The 18,381-nt window shown below is 37.8% G+C and overlaps 1 protein-coding gene across 1 annotated transcript in view; it reads right to left on the bottom strand.

Annotated features, from left to right (window-relative positions):
• KCNJ3 (potassium inwardly rectifying channel subfamily J member 3) overlaps positions 1 to 17,692 on the bottom strand; it is a 162,703-nt gene extending 145,011 nt beyond the window's left edge. Inside the window, exons 1-2 of the mRNA XM_007130228.2 lie at positions 16,661 to 17,692; positions 5,926 to 6,142 (exon numbers count right to left, since the gene is read on the bottom strand). Of these exons, the coding sequence (XP_007130290.1) occupies positions 5,926 to 6,142; positions 16,661 to 17,362 (919 nt within the window). The 5' untranslated portion in view covers positions 17,363 to 17,692. The remainder of the gene's footprint in view (positions 1 to 5,925; positions 6,143 to 16,660) is intronic.
• Between the last annotated feature and the right edge of the window lie 689 nt (positions 17,693 to 18,381).

Below are 18,381 nucleotides of genomic sequence, written 5' to 3'. Positions count from 1 at the left end.
CGCATGGACTAAAGTGCCCAGGGAAGCCTGAACAAATATGGCCGTTCTTATGCCATGTAAGAGAAGACAGAAATGCTATCCTAGGTAGTGAAAATGGTATTATCGCAGACATGGGAATCAACAGTGAGCACCAGTGTATGGACATTACAGTAAGCAGGTCAGCCTAACTGTCTCAGGAAGGAACACATGCATTTTGACTGGCAGTCATTAGGGATTTTTGAGCACAGGTATATCATGATAGTAGCGTTGTATGCACATTCACCAGGCAAACATTCAATAGCGCACAATCTGCATGTAAGCAGATACCAAATCCATTCCTGAGACAACTACTGTGATTTAGAAGTACAATTATGTGAACTTTCAGAGGAAGAGTTGAATTACAGAGACACCACTAACAGAGAGCAGAAGCCAGGTACCTGCTCCCTTGGAGCATTTACAACTGCTGACCCTCTACCTGAAATCCCCTTCAAAGCAAAGGGATTTGTTTTACTCAAGATACAGTGCTTGGGCTTAAATGTCACCTTCTCATTGCAGCCTACTCTGACTTCCCTACACTCCCAAACCCTCTTGCCTTGCTTGATTTTTTTTCCATAGCACTTATTTTCTAACACTCGAAATGAGGCACTTCGTCATTTTGCTGTCTGATTTCCATATATGATTATAAATACCCACAAGAACAGGAATTGTGTCCTGTTAGCTGATGTGTCCCCAGGGTCTAGAATACTGTTTAGCCTGTAATAGGTGCTCAACAGATATTGTGGAATGAACAACTTAATTGGGTATAAAAAAGAAAGAAAACGGGAGGAGGCCTTCGACAAAAGAGCCATGATTAATAGGGACAAACATTCCAGATGAGGATGTAATTTGAGGGTAAGATGATTACTTGGTATTTACACAAGTTGACTCTGAATTAAAATAGTGACATCCGAGTGGACAAATGTCCTGGAAATCGATGGCATATATAAAGCCACAGCAGGTGAGAGATTTCATAGCTGGAGATAAAAGAAATAATGGACTTGTGCATACTTTGTGGGTTCATTTTTAAAAATCGAGTATCTAGATTCAAGAGGAAAGAAGTCAAGGGCAGAGATCCAGGAAAAATTTATAAGAAGAGGGAGACATGCAGGGTATAAGGAACACCTGGAAAATAAAAATTAGAAGAAACAGAAAAAGAGGGAGAGGGAAAATGTGGTGTCTCTGAATCCCAGAAAGAACCTTGAGTATAAAGGAATAAATAACCGGATTACGTTTTTCATGAAGAAAGACCTGGACATGTTTGAGAAGAGAGTCAAAGGGATTTTAGGTATGAGGTATAGTAAGTATTGGCGCTTGAGTCACAGGTAATAAACATGACGATAAAGCAGGTGCTTTTGGAGAAGAATAAAGACATTTTCCTCACAGACACCAGCAAAGAAAAAGGGGAGATAACCATGAGAAAAGGATAAGGAGAGTAAAAAAAAAAAATGTATACAAATTGAAGTGTCACATTATTTTCGATAAACTAGGTGGAGAGTAGTAGGCCTGGGAAGGGATAGGACAGCTGGAACTGGGGGCATGGAAGGAGAGAAAAGGTCTAAAATAAATCCCATGGGGAGAGAGCCTGGGAGTGCAGAAAAGACAATTAAGAAGACTGCCAAATAGCAGCAGAGAGCAGATTGAAGTTTGAAAGCATCCAGTTCTAATGAGCCAAATCTGCAATGCTGTTTGCCTCTAGCAGTGCTCTCCCTCCTGGGAGAATCAGCAAAGAGAGCAACAGTTAGAGGTAACCTATGTTTAGAAATTTGCTATGTGAGCCAAGAAGCAAAGGTTATTCATGAAGAGGCAAATGTTGTGTTCCTTGTGGGAAGTGAAAGTCCAACCCACTGGAAGCAAAGAAGGCAACAATCCCTGAACCTGATCACTGAGGAGTATTTCCAAGGAAGTGGGGAAAGTAATTATTGTGAGTCCTGAGCTGGAAGCTGAAACTTTCAAGGAAATGAGAAAGCTTCTAATTTTTCATCCCCCTCCTCACCACCACTGCCACTCCCGCTGAGACTACAGGAAGGGAAGAAGCAAAAACTAAATGAGATCAGAAGATTCTCATCAGAGGACCGCAGCAAAGTGAGCAATTATGTTCCTGTCTTAAGGGCCGGGGACTGTGTGGGTAGGACCGTTAATACGGAAAAGTGGTAACGTTCTAAAGTTTTACGCATTCCCTAGGCATTGGGGTCACTGGGTTTTAAATAAACTACGTGCAATCCACTAGCGGAAAAAAATGTGTGTTTTATTTTGTTATATAGAGTTTGAGATTACTAAATTATTACTCTAGCATTTAAATGCAGGCTTTGCTTTTGAATAGAATCCCAGCACTCGCTGTTGATGCGATGCAATCAACTGTAGTGCAGAGGTGCACCCACACCCCACCCCCGAGCTCTCGGACTTCTCCTCACCCCACTCTCCACATTGTTCACTCTGCTCTAACCACCACCACCTTCTTTTAGTTCCTGGAATCAATCAGGCTGGTTCCCGACTCAGGACCCTTGTACCAGCTGTTTCTCAGCCTCTGCTGTGTTCTCCCTCCAGACAGGCCCAGGAGGTCCTTCTTGACAGGCAGGTCCCTGCTTAGGTGTCACCTTCTCAGAGAGACCTTTTCTAAACGTCAACCTAAGACTGGGATGCACTCTTTGTTCCATAACCTTGTTTTGTTTTGGTTTTTATTCCTGACACATTATTATGTGATAATACCTTGCTTATTTATTTTTTTGTTTTCTTTCACAGTCTTCCTCCTCCAGTTAGAATATAACTTTCATAAGGAAAGGGATTCTGCCTGTCTTGGTCACCACTATATTGCCAGTATTTCAAATATTTCCAAGCACACAGCATACATTCAGTTACTTGTCTAGTGAGTGAATGAATGATTAAAAAAACTTGGTTTTTTAACGCGTTAAATAGGATGGAAAGTTACATTGTTGAGTAAACATTTAGTCACAAGCCTATATAACAAAAACACTGGAGCTAAAATGGTATTACTGATGTCTCAAAACATCACAAAAGATCATATTTGTCTTATTCCAAGCAATAAATATTATGAGAAAGTATTGTGAATGGGAGGATAAAGGAGGAAACATCCTGAAAAATGAATCTAAATAAATCTCAGTATAACTTTAAATGATCATATGGACATAAGAATGTTTATGTTATTTTTACCAGACTCAGGGAGGTCTGAAAATATAGACAGATTTTTCAGAGTTTGAAAAATGTGTGATTTAGTCAGTTAGGGCATATACACAAACAAAATGTCAGATAAATTTTCCACAAAATAAATTCTAAAAATTATGCATAATGTTTTTGCTGTTATTCTTGCTATATTAAATCTAGAAAACAGGCTTAGTAAAGAGGTTAAGAGGAGGCAGGCTTTAATCTTTTCTCCATAAAAGGCAATCTCTAAATAAGAAATTCAGTCTCCAGTCAAGTTTTCACATTTTCTGTGGAAAGTAGTCTCTGCCAGTTCATAATTAAAAAAAAAAAAAAAGAGAGAGGGCAGAAAATGGTAAAATGAAATCTACAGTCCTAATGAATAATTTAATGTTACGAAACTCCAAATGACTTTATGTAGAATATCATTTACTAACCATGATCCTCTGAAATCTGATGAAGACACATCAGTTAAGTCAAGAATACATAGGTGTATTTTAAAAACAACCTGATTCAATATTCCCTTAAGATGCCTATGTAGAAGTCAAAAATCAAAAAAATATATAATGAATTAGGAAGCCTCAGACAAATCCAAATTGAGAGACATTCTACAAAATACCTGGCCTGTACTCTTCAAGTACATCAAGGTCAAGAACACAAAGTAAGGTTGAGAAAATATTTCATCATGAGACTGAGAAGACAAGTAAACAAACGAGGGCATAATCCTAAAATTGATGTTGAACCAGGAAAAAATGGCTATGATGGAAATTACTGAGAAGACAAGTAAACAAATGAGGGCATAATCCTTAAATTGATGAACCAGGAAAAAAGAGCTATGATGGAAACTACTAGGACAACTGATAAAATGTGAAGGTAGACTATGAGCTAAATAACAGCACTGTATCATTGTTTACTATCCTGATTTTTTTCTTAATTGCACTGTGATTTTGTAGAAAATTTTTTTCATTCTTAAGAAATACACACTAACCAGAGATAAGTAGGAAAAATGGTTGGATGGATGGATAGATAGATAGATAGATAGATATAACTAGTGAAAGATTTCTAAGACTGTCAAGTGAAACAGAAACTTCATTCGTGTCAGTGATTAGAATAATAATAAGCAATTAATAAACTATAACCAGCTGTGTCAAAGATAGAACCATATGCTTTAAAAAAATAAATCAGTAAAAACATCTGCTGTTTAAGCTCTAACAATATATTATTACTTCAATAAATGAGACAAGTAAAAACTAAAATTTAAATGTAAAGATTTCTTGAACTAGAAGCCTTTATAAATTGGTTTCATTATTTATCAATATATGATATTTTAGAAATATCCTATGACATCAATTCAATTTTAAGTTTAAAAACTGGAGAATTTAAACCATGAAATTGTCCACAGAAATCAAATCCCAGATATAGATTGATGAATTAAGTCTTTACTCACTGTTCTCAAAAACCTTAAATCTTAAAGTGAAGCACTAATGATAATAAAATAATAGTAATACAGCAGGTAGCTTGAAGGTGGTTATTATATCATTCTCCTTTTAGAGAGATGGGGAAAAAAGTTTACGGAGATTAAGTATCTTGTCCAAATTTCAAATCGGTGTTATGTAACAGATGTATAAGATTACAATGGCTTGACTCCCCCTGCCCCTGGGACAAAGCTTTATATCAAGATGGGAGATTCTTTCATTATGTAACGTCTCCCACCTTGATATAAGGCTTGAATGTATCTATGCTATTGCCGATGTTACTTTCAATGCTATAGTTTATACATAATAACTAGAACTTTAAGATTATTAGAATGATATTGGTAGAAGAAAAATTAAAAGCTAAAGTATTTCTTGCTTTCTCACTACTTGTAGCAAGGGTAAAACTCAAGATAGATAGATATAATTATGTAAATATTCCATTATTAGTCTCAAGCATCCAGCAGGTTCCAAACCAACTGGCAATGCTTAGGCTCCAAATAATATACTCTGATTTACTGTTTCTTTCCTTTGCCAACCTTATTCTCCTCAGAGAGTAGCAAACTGTGGGTATTGCAGCATAGCAAAGCTATATCAAATCTTAAGAAGTAACATACAGCACATAGCTATACCAAAGCCGAAAAGGAAGAAAATTTCTTTTCAAAAAATTTTTGGTCAAGGTTCAGCTGGGGAAATCTACTGACCCACTTTGAAATTAAAATGCTACTTTAGTGTGGCTCACACCCGCGCGCACGCACACACACACACACACACACACACACACACACACACACATACACACACACACAGGGAATTTTCCACCGAGGTTGCATATAGTAGCATATCAAAGCTCTATCAGTGACACCCAAATCACCATCCCTAAGGCAAGAATACGCATGCTGAGTTCAGGCTGCTCACTAATTACCCTGAATTTATTTTAACCTTGAATCTTTTAAAAAAATATATGATTATAGGAAATCCAAGTCTGCAGTTAAACTAGAACATCATAATCATTTCTAGAAGTCATCTCAGTTTCCTTTTCTTTTTTTTTTTTGCAGTAAGTATTTCTGAGTTAACATTACAAATGCAATCATCACAACAGTAAATCTTCATTTTCAAAGCAGTATCAACTTAATGTTACAAAGAAATAACAGACAAGTCATTACTTTCATTATTGCAAGCTGAGACATTTAGCCCAAACCATTATAGGTATTGTGCATATAATATAATGTTATTATGGAATAAAGAAACTTCATGACATATCTATGTTTTTACTCACCAGTTGTTTCCACAATGCCTTCTAGGATGACGACAATCTCGAACTGTTCACTTTGCATGCTTCGCTGGGATAGGTCATAAAAGGGGCTTTTGGCATCAATCACGTGGCAAATCGTGAGGGGGGAAACAAGAAAAAGTTGATCTGCCCCTGTACTAAAACCTACATCCAGTTCAAGTTGATCAAGGGGAAGGAACTCACCCTCAGGTGTCTGCCGAGACTAGACAAGCACACAGAAAAAGAGAAGAAATCACCACTTGTACTGAAATTTGCAAGGCAGCCCAACAGTAATTTACATCATTGCCAACATTCTGCACTATCAATCATCTGCAACAAAATCCAAACAAATCATTATGCAGCTATGTTCTAGCAAATGGGCCGAAATCCCACATAGCTCATGTGGAACATACATGCATTATTTATAATACACGACTTACTATAATTACCAGTCCCTAACTCATGAGCTTTGGAGAAATGCCTGGTCCAACAATGGCTGTTAACACTAACTGTGGAACTAAGTGTATATGTGCTACTGCTTGACATAAATCACTAAATGATAATGCACTACACGCCAGATGTTTTCTCCTCCCAAAGCAAATAAGTAGGCAATTCTTACAGAGTTTGTTAAAGCTAAAAAAGGTTGATCATAATTTAAAAACAGATTTATTGCATTATTACAAAGCAAACATAATAATTTATTTTTCCAGGACCTTTGAAAAGTAACAGATAGAAACTAGAATAGAATAGTGAAGATGTTATCATATTGAATAATGTTATGTACACAACAGCTCACATAATAAAAATAAAGGCAGATGTTGTTAACTAGTGGCTTTCGAACTACTAGTAATAAACTGCATTAAAGTTATTCCTCTATTTATTTTATGAATTGTAAAATTAGTGAAAATTTGTGCTCAACTGAATTTCTTTAAATCAAAATGCAGTTTTAAGAATCTGTATTAGACAAACTTGTAGTTTACTAAAACTTTCATATGGCAGTGGCACTCAGTATCAGTATAAATCACTGTAAAGCTTAATTCAACAAACTGCTTGCATGCTAAAAAAAATTAAATACGATTATTAACAATTAGCAAACCATGAAAATAAACTTATCTTTCTTTTCTATTCATTTTTCATATATGTTACTTATAAGGATCACGATTAGCAAATATTTAAGTTTATATGATGATGCTGGTAAAATAAAAGCTGGGTTTAAAAAATCAGAGTGGAGGGAGGCTTGCTGCAGGTTGAATGGGGTTTGGAAGAATCCAATATATTTTAAGAGACTCTCTGCAAAGCAAATTTAATAAACAAAACAGACTCTGCAACACTAGTCTGTCCAATGAATCAGTAGACGGAAGCCAAAACCCTTACTTTCAGAGTTCCCGGAAAGACACTGGCTTTGTAAATGAGCCTGAAAACACTGAAAAATATGGTTTAGTAAGCTGTCCTCCACAGCAAAACAAAACCAAGAGTTCCAAGTTGGTGGCAAATTGTTACCTCAGCAATTGCAGAGTCTCAAAAGCAGAACTAGTCAATTAGAGAGGCTACTTTGTAATTAGTGATACTCAGGAGTTTTATTTGTGTAGAAAAAAAATCCAATGAAAATATTGAGACTATTTTTCTTCTCTGCCTTATGACTAGTTGATTAAAAATTTAAAAAGAAGAAGAAAATGATTACTGACAAGAAAAAAAAAAAACATGGAAAAACCTGATGGTGCAAAAATAAAAACAGCAGCTCTAACAACCAGTGTTGGAGAAATCTAGTCATTTCTAAGCCAGTAGAATTCATTTATCTTTCTATATATATTCTCAAATTGGTAAAATACAGATGAGACCAGCATCTTTGCAAATACACAGTTGTATAACATGTATTGATTAATGTAACAAAATAAAAGTCAAACACAAAACAAAAATAAATAAAAACAAAAATCCTGGGTCATTGTTCTCTCACCTACTAAGAAACAGGTGCTATATAAACACAAGGTGGTATTCTGACATTTATAATTAATGATCAGAATTTGGGTCATTTTACCAACTATTCTAAGCTCTGCTTTTTCTGCATAAAATAAAAATATTCACAAACATAATTTTTAAACTCAGTTTCCCATTTATTTTAAAATAATTTCCCCCAAAAAAGATATATTTTTCTAATTTTTATATACATATACCAAGGCTAAAATTCATCACCCTTAATTATATATTTGTTATTTATACTTGCACCTCATTCTTAGAGTAGCCATTAGCTTCTATATTCTCTGCTCATTCAATAACCCATGAAAAAGAAGTGGCCTAGAAACAGATAGGCTATCAGGAGAATGCCAACCTAGAATAAGAAATGTTTTATTTTTAGCAAAGCAGTTAATTCATATGTAGGTAATTTAGACTTAAATATGCATGAGTCTGTTCCATTAACGTCCATAACGTTCCAGACTCCACGTTATCTTCCGATTTTAAAAATGTGTTCCATATACTCAAAATTATGCCTATACCCCTTCCCAAATGCTTTATATCCTACCCAAGTCTTGGTAGAAACAAAGTTGACAACTGCACCTATTTTGTGATACTACAGGGAAAACAATACTTCATTTCTTTGAAAGATGTTTTCCACACTTACATCTTTTTCCGATAAGTGAAATTCCCTACATATTCACTAAAAATTATTTTCCAGTGGATAAATTTAATCTTACTTTAAATAACACTGAGGTACTACATATATCCACAATTTTATCTTTCACATCATCTTCCTTTTTGTTAGGCCAACAGATATTTCAACTATCAATATGCTTACCTCCCTGATTTTTGTTTGCTTCTCTGACTCTGTAATAGACTGGGAAGCCTATTACTCACTGTGAATTAAAGAGAAAGCTTTTCTGTTTAGAGGAGGGAAGGGTGTTTGGCAGGTGCCTGGAGCACTGGAATTGTTTGAAGTCTGAGTTCCTGGGCAGAACAAGGTTATCTTATCAATACTCAGCCAAATACGATGTTCCAGAACCTGACATATATCTACCAAATACATTTGCAGAAGCATGCACATTCTACTCTAGGTTTACAAGGAATTCTAATCTAGGCTTTTCTAATTCTGGGGCAATTCCAGAGATTTTTCTGGAGCAAGGGGGGAAAAGAAGCCTATGTTAGTTATAGTCTCTCAACTTGTATAAGTGGAGTTAGAGAACTTTTGTTCAAGGAACTGTAACACATACATAAAAGATACAAAGGAAAAAGAGGAGTTATGGATGTGCCTTTATAAAATTAAACTGTGATCTGTACCTTGAGTATGTAATAAATCAGTAGCAATGATATTTCATCCATTTCTAGTTCTCTTATTTAGATACCAATTACCATATTTCACCCAGAAATTTTGATAATAGGCATAAAAATATGTAGGTAAAAACCAATTTAACCTTTATTTATTATGTCATCTTAAGAATTATGATAAAAGAAGAAATCTTTCATTAGTAGAGCAGTTTGCCCCTGGTCTACATTATCTCCTCTGGTTCTATAAGCCTCCTAATTCCAAAAGGGAACACAGAACCATGATCTTTTCCTGGATAATATGTAAATAGATACGGTCGAGATCAACAACAATTCTAAACAATTGCTTAAGGTGAAGAGTGATGCAATAAATTATTAAAATTTCTAAGGTTGACTTTACTTGATGAAATAATCATTTAAAATCTTGAAACTATTGAATAAATAAGTGGGGAAAAGGTGGAAGGGAAAACAGTTCATGGAAAATTGGTAATTCTTAAAAATTTAGAACATAATTTGAAAACACTAGCACTTGAGAATAACTTAACATACAACTTTTATTATCAATTGTATGAAATATTTTGGGGAAGGAAATAAAGGTTCTTCTGCCATTTTAAAGACTTTCTAGTTGGTTGCATTATAGTAAATTCTGAGAGTTAAGACAAAAATCAAGGAACTCTAAGGCATAAAGTTTGTTTAAATTTATTGTCCAAAAACATTATAATGGATTATTATATTTTATATTATTATATATGGATTTTTTGAAATGATTGTGCGCAATTTAGATTTTGGCATAATTTTCTAAGTCATTCTTTGTAATAAAAATATTGCTATTGAAATGTAGTATTTCTATTACACACACTTTAATTATAGGCCACATGGATATATGTCTAGAACTTAAGGTTTGTGCCTCATTTTATAGTCACATGTACTAATTTCAAAGAAGCAGCTAATGTCAAATGACTTTGAACTCCCTTAGAGTCCAAAAAGGCCTGCAAGATAATAAATTACAACTTCTGACTACAGGTGGAAAGGGAATCAAAAGTCACAGATGCCTGGAAGGGATTATTATCATCATGTACTTTACAGACAAATAGCTTTCTTATTACAGATAAAGGACTGTAGCATATGTATCCAAAGACAAAGACACATACACACACACACACACAACCCCGCTCTGGGATACACATTTAGAACTGCCCTTGGCATAAGTAGATCCACATTTCGCCATCCTCCTTCTGGGAGATTTGTGATCAGTTGCCCACATTCATTCTGCAGGGACACACTTCACCAATACAATCAATCTCTTTGCTGCCTTTCTCCCATCTCTCCAACCCATTATTGTATTCTAATTATAGCCATTGTTCTCTTTCCTAGCTCGGAGGGAAGCTAGGGGAATTTTGAAAAAAAAAAATTTAATCTCTAACATCTGACTCTTGAGATGTACTTCTGTAATATTCTAAGGCTTGATCCACCCCCACCCCACTTTTCACACGTACCTACTGGAAAAGGTAATGAGGGCCAGTGGTCCAGAAAGGAAAAGAAGGAAAACGTAGTTGAAGACAGAGAGGGCAGCCCTTCTTGCCTACCACCTCCCCACCATTTTATCTGTAATGTCACTTCTCCTCTTTAAATGTGCAATGTGTGTGTGTGTGTGTGTGTGTGTGTGTGTGTGTGTGTGTTGAATATATGCTGAAGTCAGAAATAAAATTACATGCAATGAGGTCAGAGTACTATGTGGAATCTAAAATTTGGAAATGAGCCAAAAGCAGGTACCAGGATAAAGAACAACAATGCCTTGTGACTCAAAGCATTTCTGGCAATGATTTGGGGACTCAGACCAAAATTAAAGTCAGGTAGAAAAAAGTGTGGACCGAGAATTTCATCTGGACTATCTACAGTTGTACATTTCTTTTGACTCCTTATAAATTTATTTATTTTATTTATTTATTTTTGGCTGCGTTGGGTCTTCGTTGCTGCGCGCGGGCTTTCTCTAGTTGCGGCGAGCAGGGGCTACTCCTCGGTGCGGTGCGCGGGCTTCTCGTTGAGGTGGCTTCTCTAGTTGCAGAGCACGGGCTCTAGACACGCAGGTTTCAGTAGTTGTGGCACGCGGGCTCGGTAATTGTGGCTCATGGGCTCTAGAGCGCAGGCTCAGCAGTTGTGGCACGCGGGCTCAGTAATTGTGGCTCGTGGGCTCTAGAGCGCAGGCTCAGTAGTTGTGGCGCACGGGCTTAGTTGCTCCTCGGCACGTGGGATCTTCCTGGACCAGGGCTCGAACCTGTGTCCCCTGCATTGGCAGGAGGATTCTTAACCACTGCACCACCAGGGAACTCCCCTCTTTTGACTCCTTAAGTTTGAAATTCCATCAATACTCAGGTGGAAAAAAATATGACCAACATCAAGCCTAAAATAAAGATTTTTAATGCTAAGCCAATTATCCCATAAAAATATGTTCACTTTTATGAAAAGAAAGTAACTTATAGATGGAATGTAATTTATCTTGTAATAAATTTTGTGAGGCTTCTATACTATTTAAATGAAAGAACAGCTTTATAATTCCTTGAGGACTTTTTATGGAATTTATAATAATAACTGTGGACAGGATTTGTAACCCTACTTGCACATGCCCCTCCTACTCAGCAAACAAACACCCTCAAATCCATCAAGTGCTTTTTCCTGCTTCTCTTCATCATTTGTTCTTACCTACTACTGTCTATTTTTGGGTCTTTATGTCCCTATTTCTGTTCACACTGTATTCCCCTGAGCACAAGCCACCCTATCCTTTTCAGGAACCATATTAAAAACAAAAAACAAAACAAACAGAACAACATATTACTACTATTTAAAAGAAGAATAGTAATTATAGTCTTTAAAAAGAACCCAAGTTCTATACCTATTACAGAATTACTGTACTTGTGTCAGAGAAAGCAAAGCTAGACTACATAGAAACTGTACTTTTTTTTTTTAAGACATAATAAACCCACCTAAAAAAACTCACTGATCATTATAAGATCTAGCCCCAAGAGTTCTGGGGTACTCAGTCTTAGACTCCTTGAATCTTTTTACTAACCACTTGTATGATGTTCAGAAGAAGAGTTTTTTTTATATTCAGTTGTGAATTAATTTTTTAAAGGAGATAACTAATGATCTCAAGATTAAAACTAAAGTGCAAATTGACCAAGACCAATAGGAGAAAAGAGTCAGTCATACAGAATAGGGTCATATAGAGTCAAAACCATAATTGCATTAAAGTGCAAGGTATGGAATGAAGACAAACTAATAAATATATGAAAAAAATCAGGAATCAAGTGGTCCAGGAATCACTGTGGTTAAAAGATTAACAAAATATTAAGATATATGAAGAGAATGACTAGCTTGTTAGTTTTGCAGATGCAATTTTGTTTTTTATTGCATCTGCACTGGATCATATTCACATGAGGAATCTAGATAGCATCCAATTCTGAGTATCCATATAAATGGAGAATAGAAAAGATGAGTATAAAAATAATGTATGTGATATATTAGAAGATAACTGGGCATCATTACCTTTCATTAGGTGAAAGTTAAGGGTTGCATAGCTGACATCCTAGGAAAGGAAGACGATGACTATATGCCATGAATAAAAATATGAAGATATAAAATTATACTTCCATGAGAAAAATTTATCCTTACCTCTTAATTTCAAAATATGGATCTAACAATAATTGATTTTATGTTTACTTTATGTAAATAAGGTTTGACTGTCTACATGTATGTATACACACACATACGTATACATGTAACTGTGATGGTTTTTGGATAATAAGTGTGCAAATTCTTGAATAATGTATCAAAAAGTTTAAATCTTTCCCTAATAAGATGGAAGTCTAGGCCAGTTAACCATTAGTATTAGATTTGTAGGAAGGAGTGAGATTTCCAAATCCTTTAAACCCAACACTGAATTACACAGTCCAATGTATCAACCATTAGTCTCAACTCCTTAATCCAGGCATTTTTATTAAAATTTTAAACCGGATGTCATATTAACTTAACATGACCGTGCTATTCATTAGTTCCTATATTTTAGGTTAAAAAAAAGACAACTAAAATAAATTGAAAATTCAAATAAAACATCAACATGGGGATGAAAAGAGGAAAAGAGAAAGAACATTCATCTTAAAAGAGCTTTCTATAGCTGTATTCATAATAACATTATAAATTTTAAAGAATAACTTCCAATTATATTCTTAAATTTTTATTTAATCTGCTTTTTTTTTTTTCTAAGTAGAAAACGGACTGATCGCTCCAGGCTTAAAGTTGGAAGATCTATAATTAAATATTGAAATAAATTTCAGTATTTGCAAGCTTGGAAGACGGGAATAGAGTTTAAATAAAATTTGCTTTCATGTAAGTTAACAACAATTAAAAGAGAAGTTATAAGAGAAAAACTTCCATCAAGACACAGAATTCAAAAAAAAATGCGCAGAAAACTTCACAGTAGCAAGGATTAGAAAGCCATATGCATGTTCTTACTTTTCTATTCTTTACAAGAATAGAAGTGCTTTAAATCATCAAATATAATTCTTATAGTAATACTGATAAATAAGCTTTTATTCAGCAAATAAGAAAACAGCAATAGAAAAGTATAAATGAAATTAAATTAGGTAATAGGAAGAACTCATATAGACTGTAATTACTATTATTAAATATTATGGTTTTGTTGCCTTAAAATTCTATGTATTTCTCTGTATTAAAGATACATAAATTTTACATTTAAAATGTCAAACATGGGTTAAGCGAAGAAACTGAATATGTGTAATAATATTTAGTAAGGATGTATAAGACCAATGGCAAAATATTACTGCTTTAAGATCTTGGTATAGCTTCTCTTTAAAAATATAGTTGGCTGTTTTGGACTTCATCTCAGTCCCTAAAAGAAAATGAGAGTCACTTATTAAAGGCAAATCTTCCCTTTGATTTTGCCGAATGTTATTAGTTTCCTAATAAAACATGGCTCTTTTTAAATAAAGTCTAAGGAAATGACAAGAGCTATGAGAATTCATTTTAATCACCATGGCTACAGGACAAATCAACTTCAAGCAAACTACAGTAACTGGTTGGATGAAGAGCTGCCACTGATCAACCCTCTCCCCTCACAAAAAAAGCAGGACAGAATTTCACCATAATTTTGTTTAAATATAAATTGACTCCACATGCCAATTACTTTTACTTTTAGCACTGACATCTTCCCAACAAATCAAAAGTAAATAATTTTATAAGAACATTATACATATTGTTTTAATTAGATGTTTTTATCACCTTGTGTTAATATAGCACCTTGCTCCAAGTTTGCCAACAGTAGAAATCTTTTTCTTGTTTGATCAGGACACTCCTTGTGGTATATGTGGTACTTGCATAAAAACCACTATCAGTGTCCTGAACCACTGTAGACACTGGGTGCTTCAGATTCACTACAACTTTGTAAAAAAACAAAAATAAAAAACAAAACCTACTATGTAGATTAATTCTAATTATTTCTGACTTTGTTAAAATTTGAGAGTCTAAAAACATCTAAATATGTTTCCTCAAAAAGATATTTGTTTTAATAAACGTATTTATATGTTTGAAAAACTAGAGAACAGCAATAACTGACCTTGAAAGTCTAATTTTAAGTTTCCAATACACCAATCAAGATGATAAACTACTCTTCAGTAAAAATCTCAAACTGACACATGAACATGGATTCCACAACAGAGACTTTTGCACTACATTTACAAAGTGTTGCTGGTAGGCCTAACTTAAAAAGAGAGGTTATATATCTTGTTCTATTCATAGAAATAGGCACATACAACAAACACCCCTGCAACAAACATGTCTACAACATGTTTAGCCTGATCCAAACAACTCAGTTCAAATGTGGTCCATAGCATGATATACTAAGTTAAATTTTTAAAAAAAAATTACATGCAGCCCATTGGAGTTAATTATAAAGAATATGATCTACTCAAATTATTTATTCACCATTATCTTAATTAACATATACAGCAGAACCAGGTTGAAAACTTTCCAGTAAGCTATACACAATTAGTTTGTTTACTGTCTGTAGCATAGTAAATATGCATATGATGTGGAGTGACAGGACAACTGAGCTGCTTTAAGTCCAACACTTTACTGAGCAAGATGGTCAAGAATAATTAGGGTAAGACCTTGTAAATGAGTAATGAAAATGACACAAGAGCCAAATTTTTTTAAAGCACATTGGACCACTTTTAACTACCATATAAACTGAGGCTGTGTAAAGTGATAGAGACCTGTAGAGTAAAATTGAAATCTCAAAGGCAAAATCTCAACTTAAATATTTCAGATTTTCATTTTATTAATGCTAAGTTCTGAATGGGGCTATGGTTTTTCCATGCAATCTCAGATAAATTTTTAAGACTGTATTGAGGTCATCTTTTCAATTTATGAACATTTGAAAACTATCTAAGGCAAATCCCTCAAAAAGATGGATTGTAAATAACACATAGAGAACTGGGCTTGTATCCCTCATTCCCAGACTCTAATTGGGTGAGTGATTAGAGTGGGCTTCTCTTCTTGTTTGTAGTGGTGCCCTCTAACGACTAGATGGACCTTGCTTTAATAATCACTCCATGAGCAATTTCTTTTAGCATTTACACTGCTGATGGTAGGAAGCAATCTTCTTTAATGGATGCTGAAAAGCTTCAAGTGAAATCTGTAATTGACAAAGGCTTCATAGAAACAGGCAATTAAGAATAAAATTAATAAGAGACTCTACAGGAAAAGCACTCACGCTTTCACAGAATATTTCTCTAGGAAAATATTTGGTAAAAATAAAACTTGAAAACAACCAGGTGTTGTTTTTCCACTTTATAAACTGCTTCTCTGGTTTGTGTACTTGTTAAAAAAGATGACCACAGATAGAGTTAGAATAAATGTTCTTGGGTCTGAAGGAATAATCCACCTGCTAAATACTACTAGGGGGGAAAAAAGAAATTAAAAAAAAAAAAAGAAAGAAAGAAAAGCCCTAAGTGAAAATTAAAGCAATTTCAGCACCTTTTTCTTCAAACTAAAAGCTGTTCAGTTTTAATACTTCAAGTTTACTGGAGTAGCCTATTGGCAACAACTCAAAAGCTCTCTAAAGAGCAAAGCAGCAAGGGGAGGAAGGAGAATAGGGCACTCGTGTACCTCAGAGGTCCAGGAGCCAACACCACTCCGTTGGCGTTACTAGTCCAGAAAGTGACACAAATACATCCGATGAATATAAATAAGAATAAAATAAAATAAGAGCACGAGAGTAGGTGGGAAAAGAACAGAACTGTCAGTTGTACTCTCTTTGCCCAGTCCTCCACGCCCTCCCCAGCTCCCAAACAAGGAAGTTTACCCGTGGCGTTAGGCAAGACTAGGAGCCTGAGGGTGGCTCTCAGGTGAGTTAATTCCCGGGTTTGAGGGCTGGCGGTCGCCAGGTGGGGAGGGCGCGGGTGGCACTTACTTTGAGCAGCTTACATCGGATCTGCGCGGAGACCATATGGCTGTTGCGCAGGTTGCCCACTCGGAACATGAGCGTGAGTTTTCCGTCCCTCATAGAGATCACCGCGTGCTCGCTAAACATCAGGGTCTCCGCGCGCTTCTTGGGCTGGGACATCTTGATGAACATGCAGCCTATGAGGAAGGCGTCCACGATGGAGCCGAGAATGGACTGGAAGAGGAAGAGGATGATGCCCTCGGGGCACTTGTCGGTGATGTAGCGGTAGCCATAGCCGATGGTGGCCTCGGTCTCGATGAAGAAGAGGAAGGCCGAAGGGAAGTTATAGACATTGGCCACGCAGGGCGTGTAGTTGCCGACGTGGGCTTTGTTCAGGTCGCCCCGAGTGTAGGCAATCACCCACCACATGGACGCCATGAAGAGCCAGGCCACGGTGTAGGTGAGAATGAAGATGAAGAGGTTCCAGCGCCACTTGAGGTCCACCAGGGTGGTGAAGAGGTCCGAGAGGTAGCGGCTCGTCTCACTGCCCAGGTTGCCGTGCTGGACATTGCACCGGCCGTTCTTGTCCACGAACCGCTGTCGCTTCTTCTTGGGCACAAGCTGCTGCTGCGGGCCCTGGCCCGGCCCCTGGGGCTGCAAGCCCGAGCCGCTGGACGAGGTGGTCACTACCTGGTAATCGTCCCCAAATTTCCTTCGGAGTGCAGACATAATACGGAGGGGCGAGCCAGATTCAAACGCGAAGCGAAGGCGCAGGAGCCGAGCGCTGCAAACCAGCACCAATGAGGAGGTGGGAGCGGGAGAGAAAGGGGGGACGAACGCCGGCGTGCCTGGGGCGGGGGGGCGCACCCGGCAGGTAGCTGCGGTCTCTGCCCCCCGCAGACGCCTCTCCTCCCCTGGGACGAAGGCTTTCTCTCCACGCTGAGTCTTAAAACAAAAAAAGTGTTCTCCCACACTCAAGGCAGGAGGGCTGCGAGGACCAGGAACCCGAGCGCAAATGTGCCCCCAAGCTTTTCGAGGCCTCTCTTTTCTTCCCTCACCACCGGCATCCCGGGGGCCCCCTCTTGCCTTCCCACAGCCCTCCTGACTATCCCGCAGCGCTCCCAAACTGACTGTTTTAAGATTAATGGCCAACTCGCCGGGCTGCCGAAGCGGCGCTAGCTGCTCGGACCAGACCCTCCCCCCCTGCCCGCCCTCCCCGATCGCCCGCCCCGCGGGACGGCTCCCGGCTCCCTCAGGCGCTCCCGCCTCCTATCTTTTGGCCCAAATCCCGCCCAAAGGCATGTCTGCCGGGCACGGGTTCAGCAGCCCCTACCTACGCCCTCCGGGCTCAGAGTCCCCGCTCCGGACTCCGGAGACGCGTCCGCCTGCCGTCCGCGGGCCGCTGAGTTTCCGCTGGCGCCACCGGGGCCCTCAGGCCGCCCCCGAGCGCTGCAGAGACGCGGCGGTGCGCTAAAGACGAGCACTCACCCAAGGCGAGAGCGCAGGAGGCGGCGCGGCCGGCGGCAGCGGCAGCCTGGCCTCGCACTCTGCCCTGAAGGCGGTTTTCCGCGCCCCTACTTTTCCTGGGGCACCACGACGGGCGCCAATGCCGGTCCCCCAAGCTCCGCACCTTCCTGAGGGCACCGCGCTGCCCCCCACCAGAAGGATCCTGGCGCGCCGGGCACAGAACGACTTGGGAGCGGGACTCGAGGGTTCCTTGGCGCCGTGCTCTCCCAGCAGGCGACAAC

Source organism: Physeter macrocephalus, chromosome 2, assembly GCF_002837175.3.
Source record: "Physeter macrocephalus isolate SW-GA chromosome 2, ASM283717v5, whole genome shotgun sequence".
NCBI classification, from domain to species: domain Eukaryota; kingdom Metazoa; phylum Chordata; class Mammalia; order Artiodactyla; family Physeteridae; genus Physeter; species Physeter macrocephalus.
This window is presented reverse-complemented; position numbering and strand designations above follow the sequence as displayed.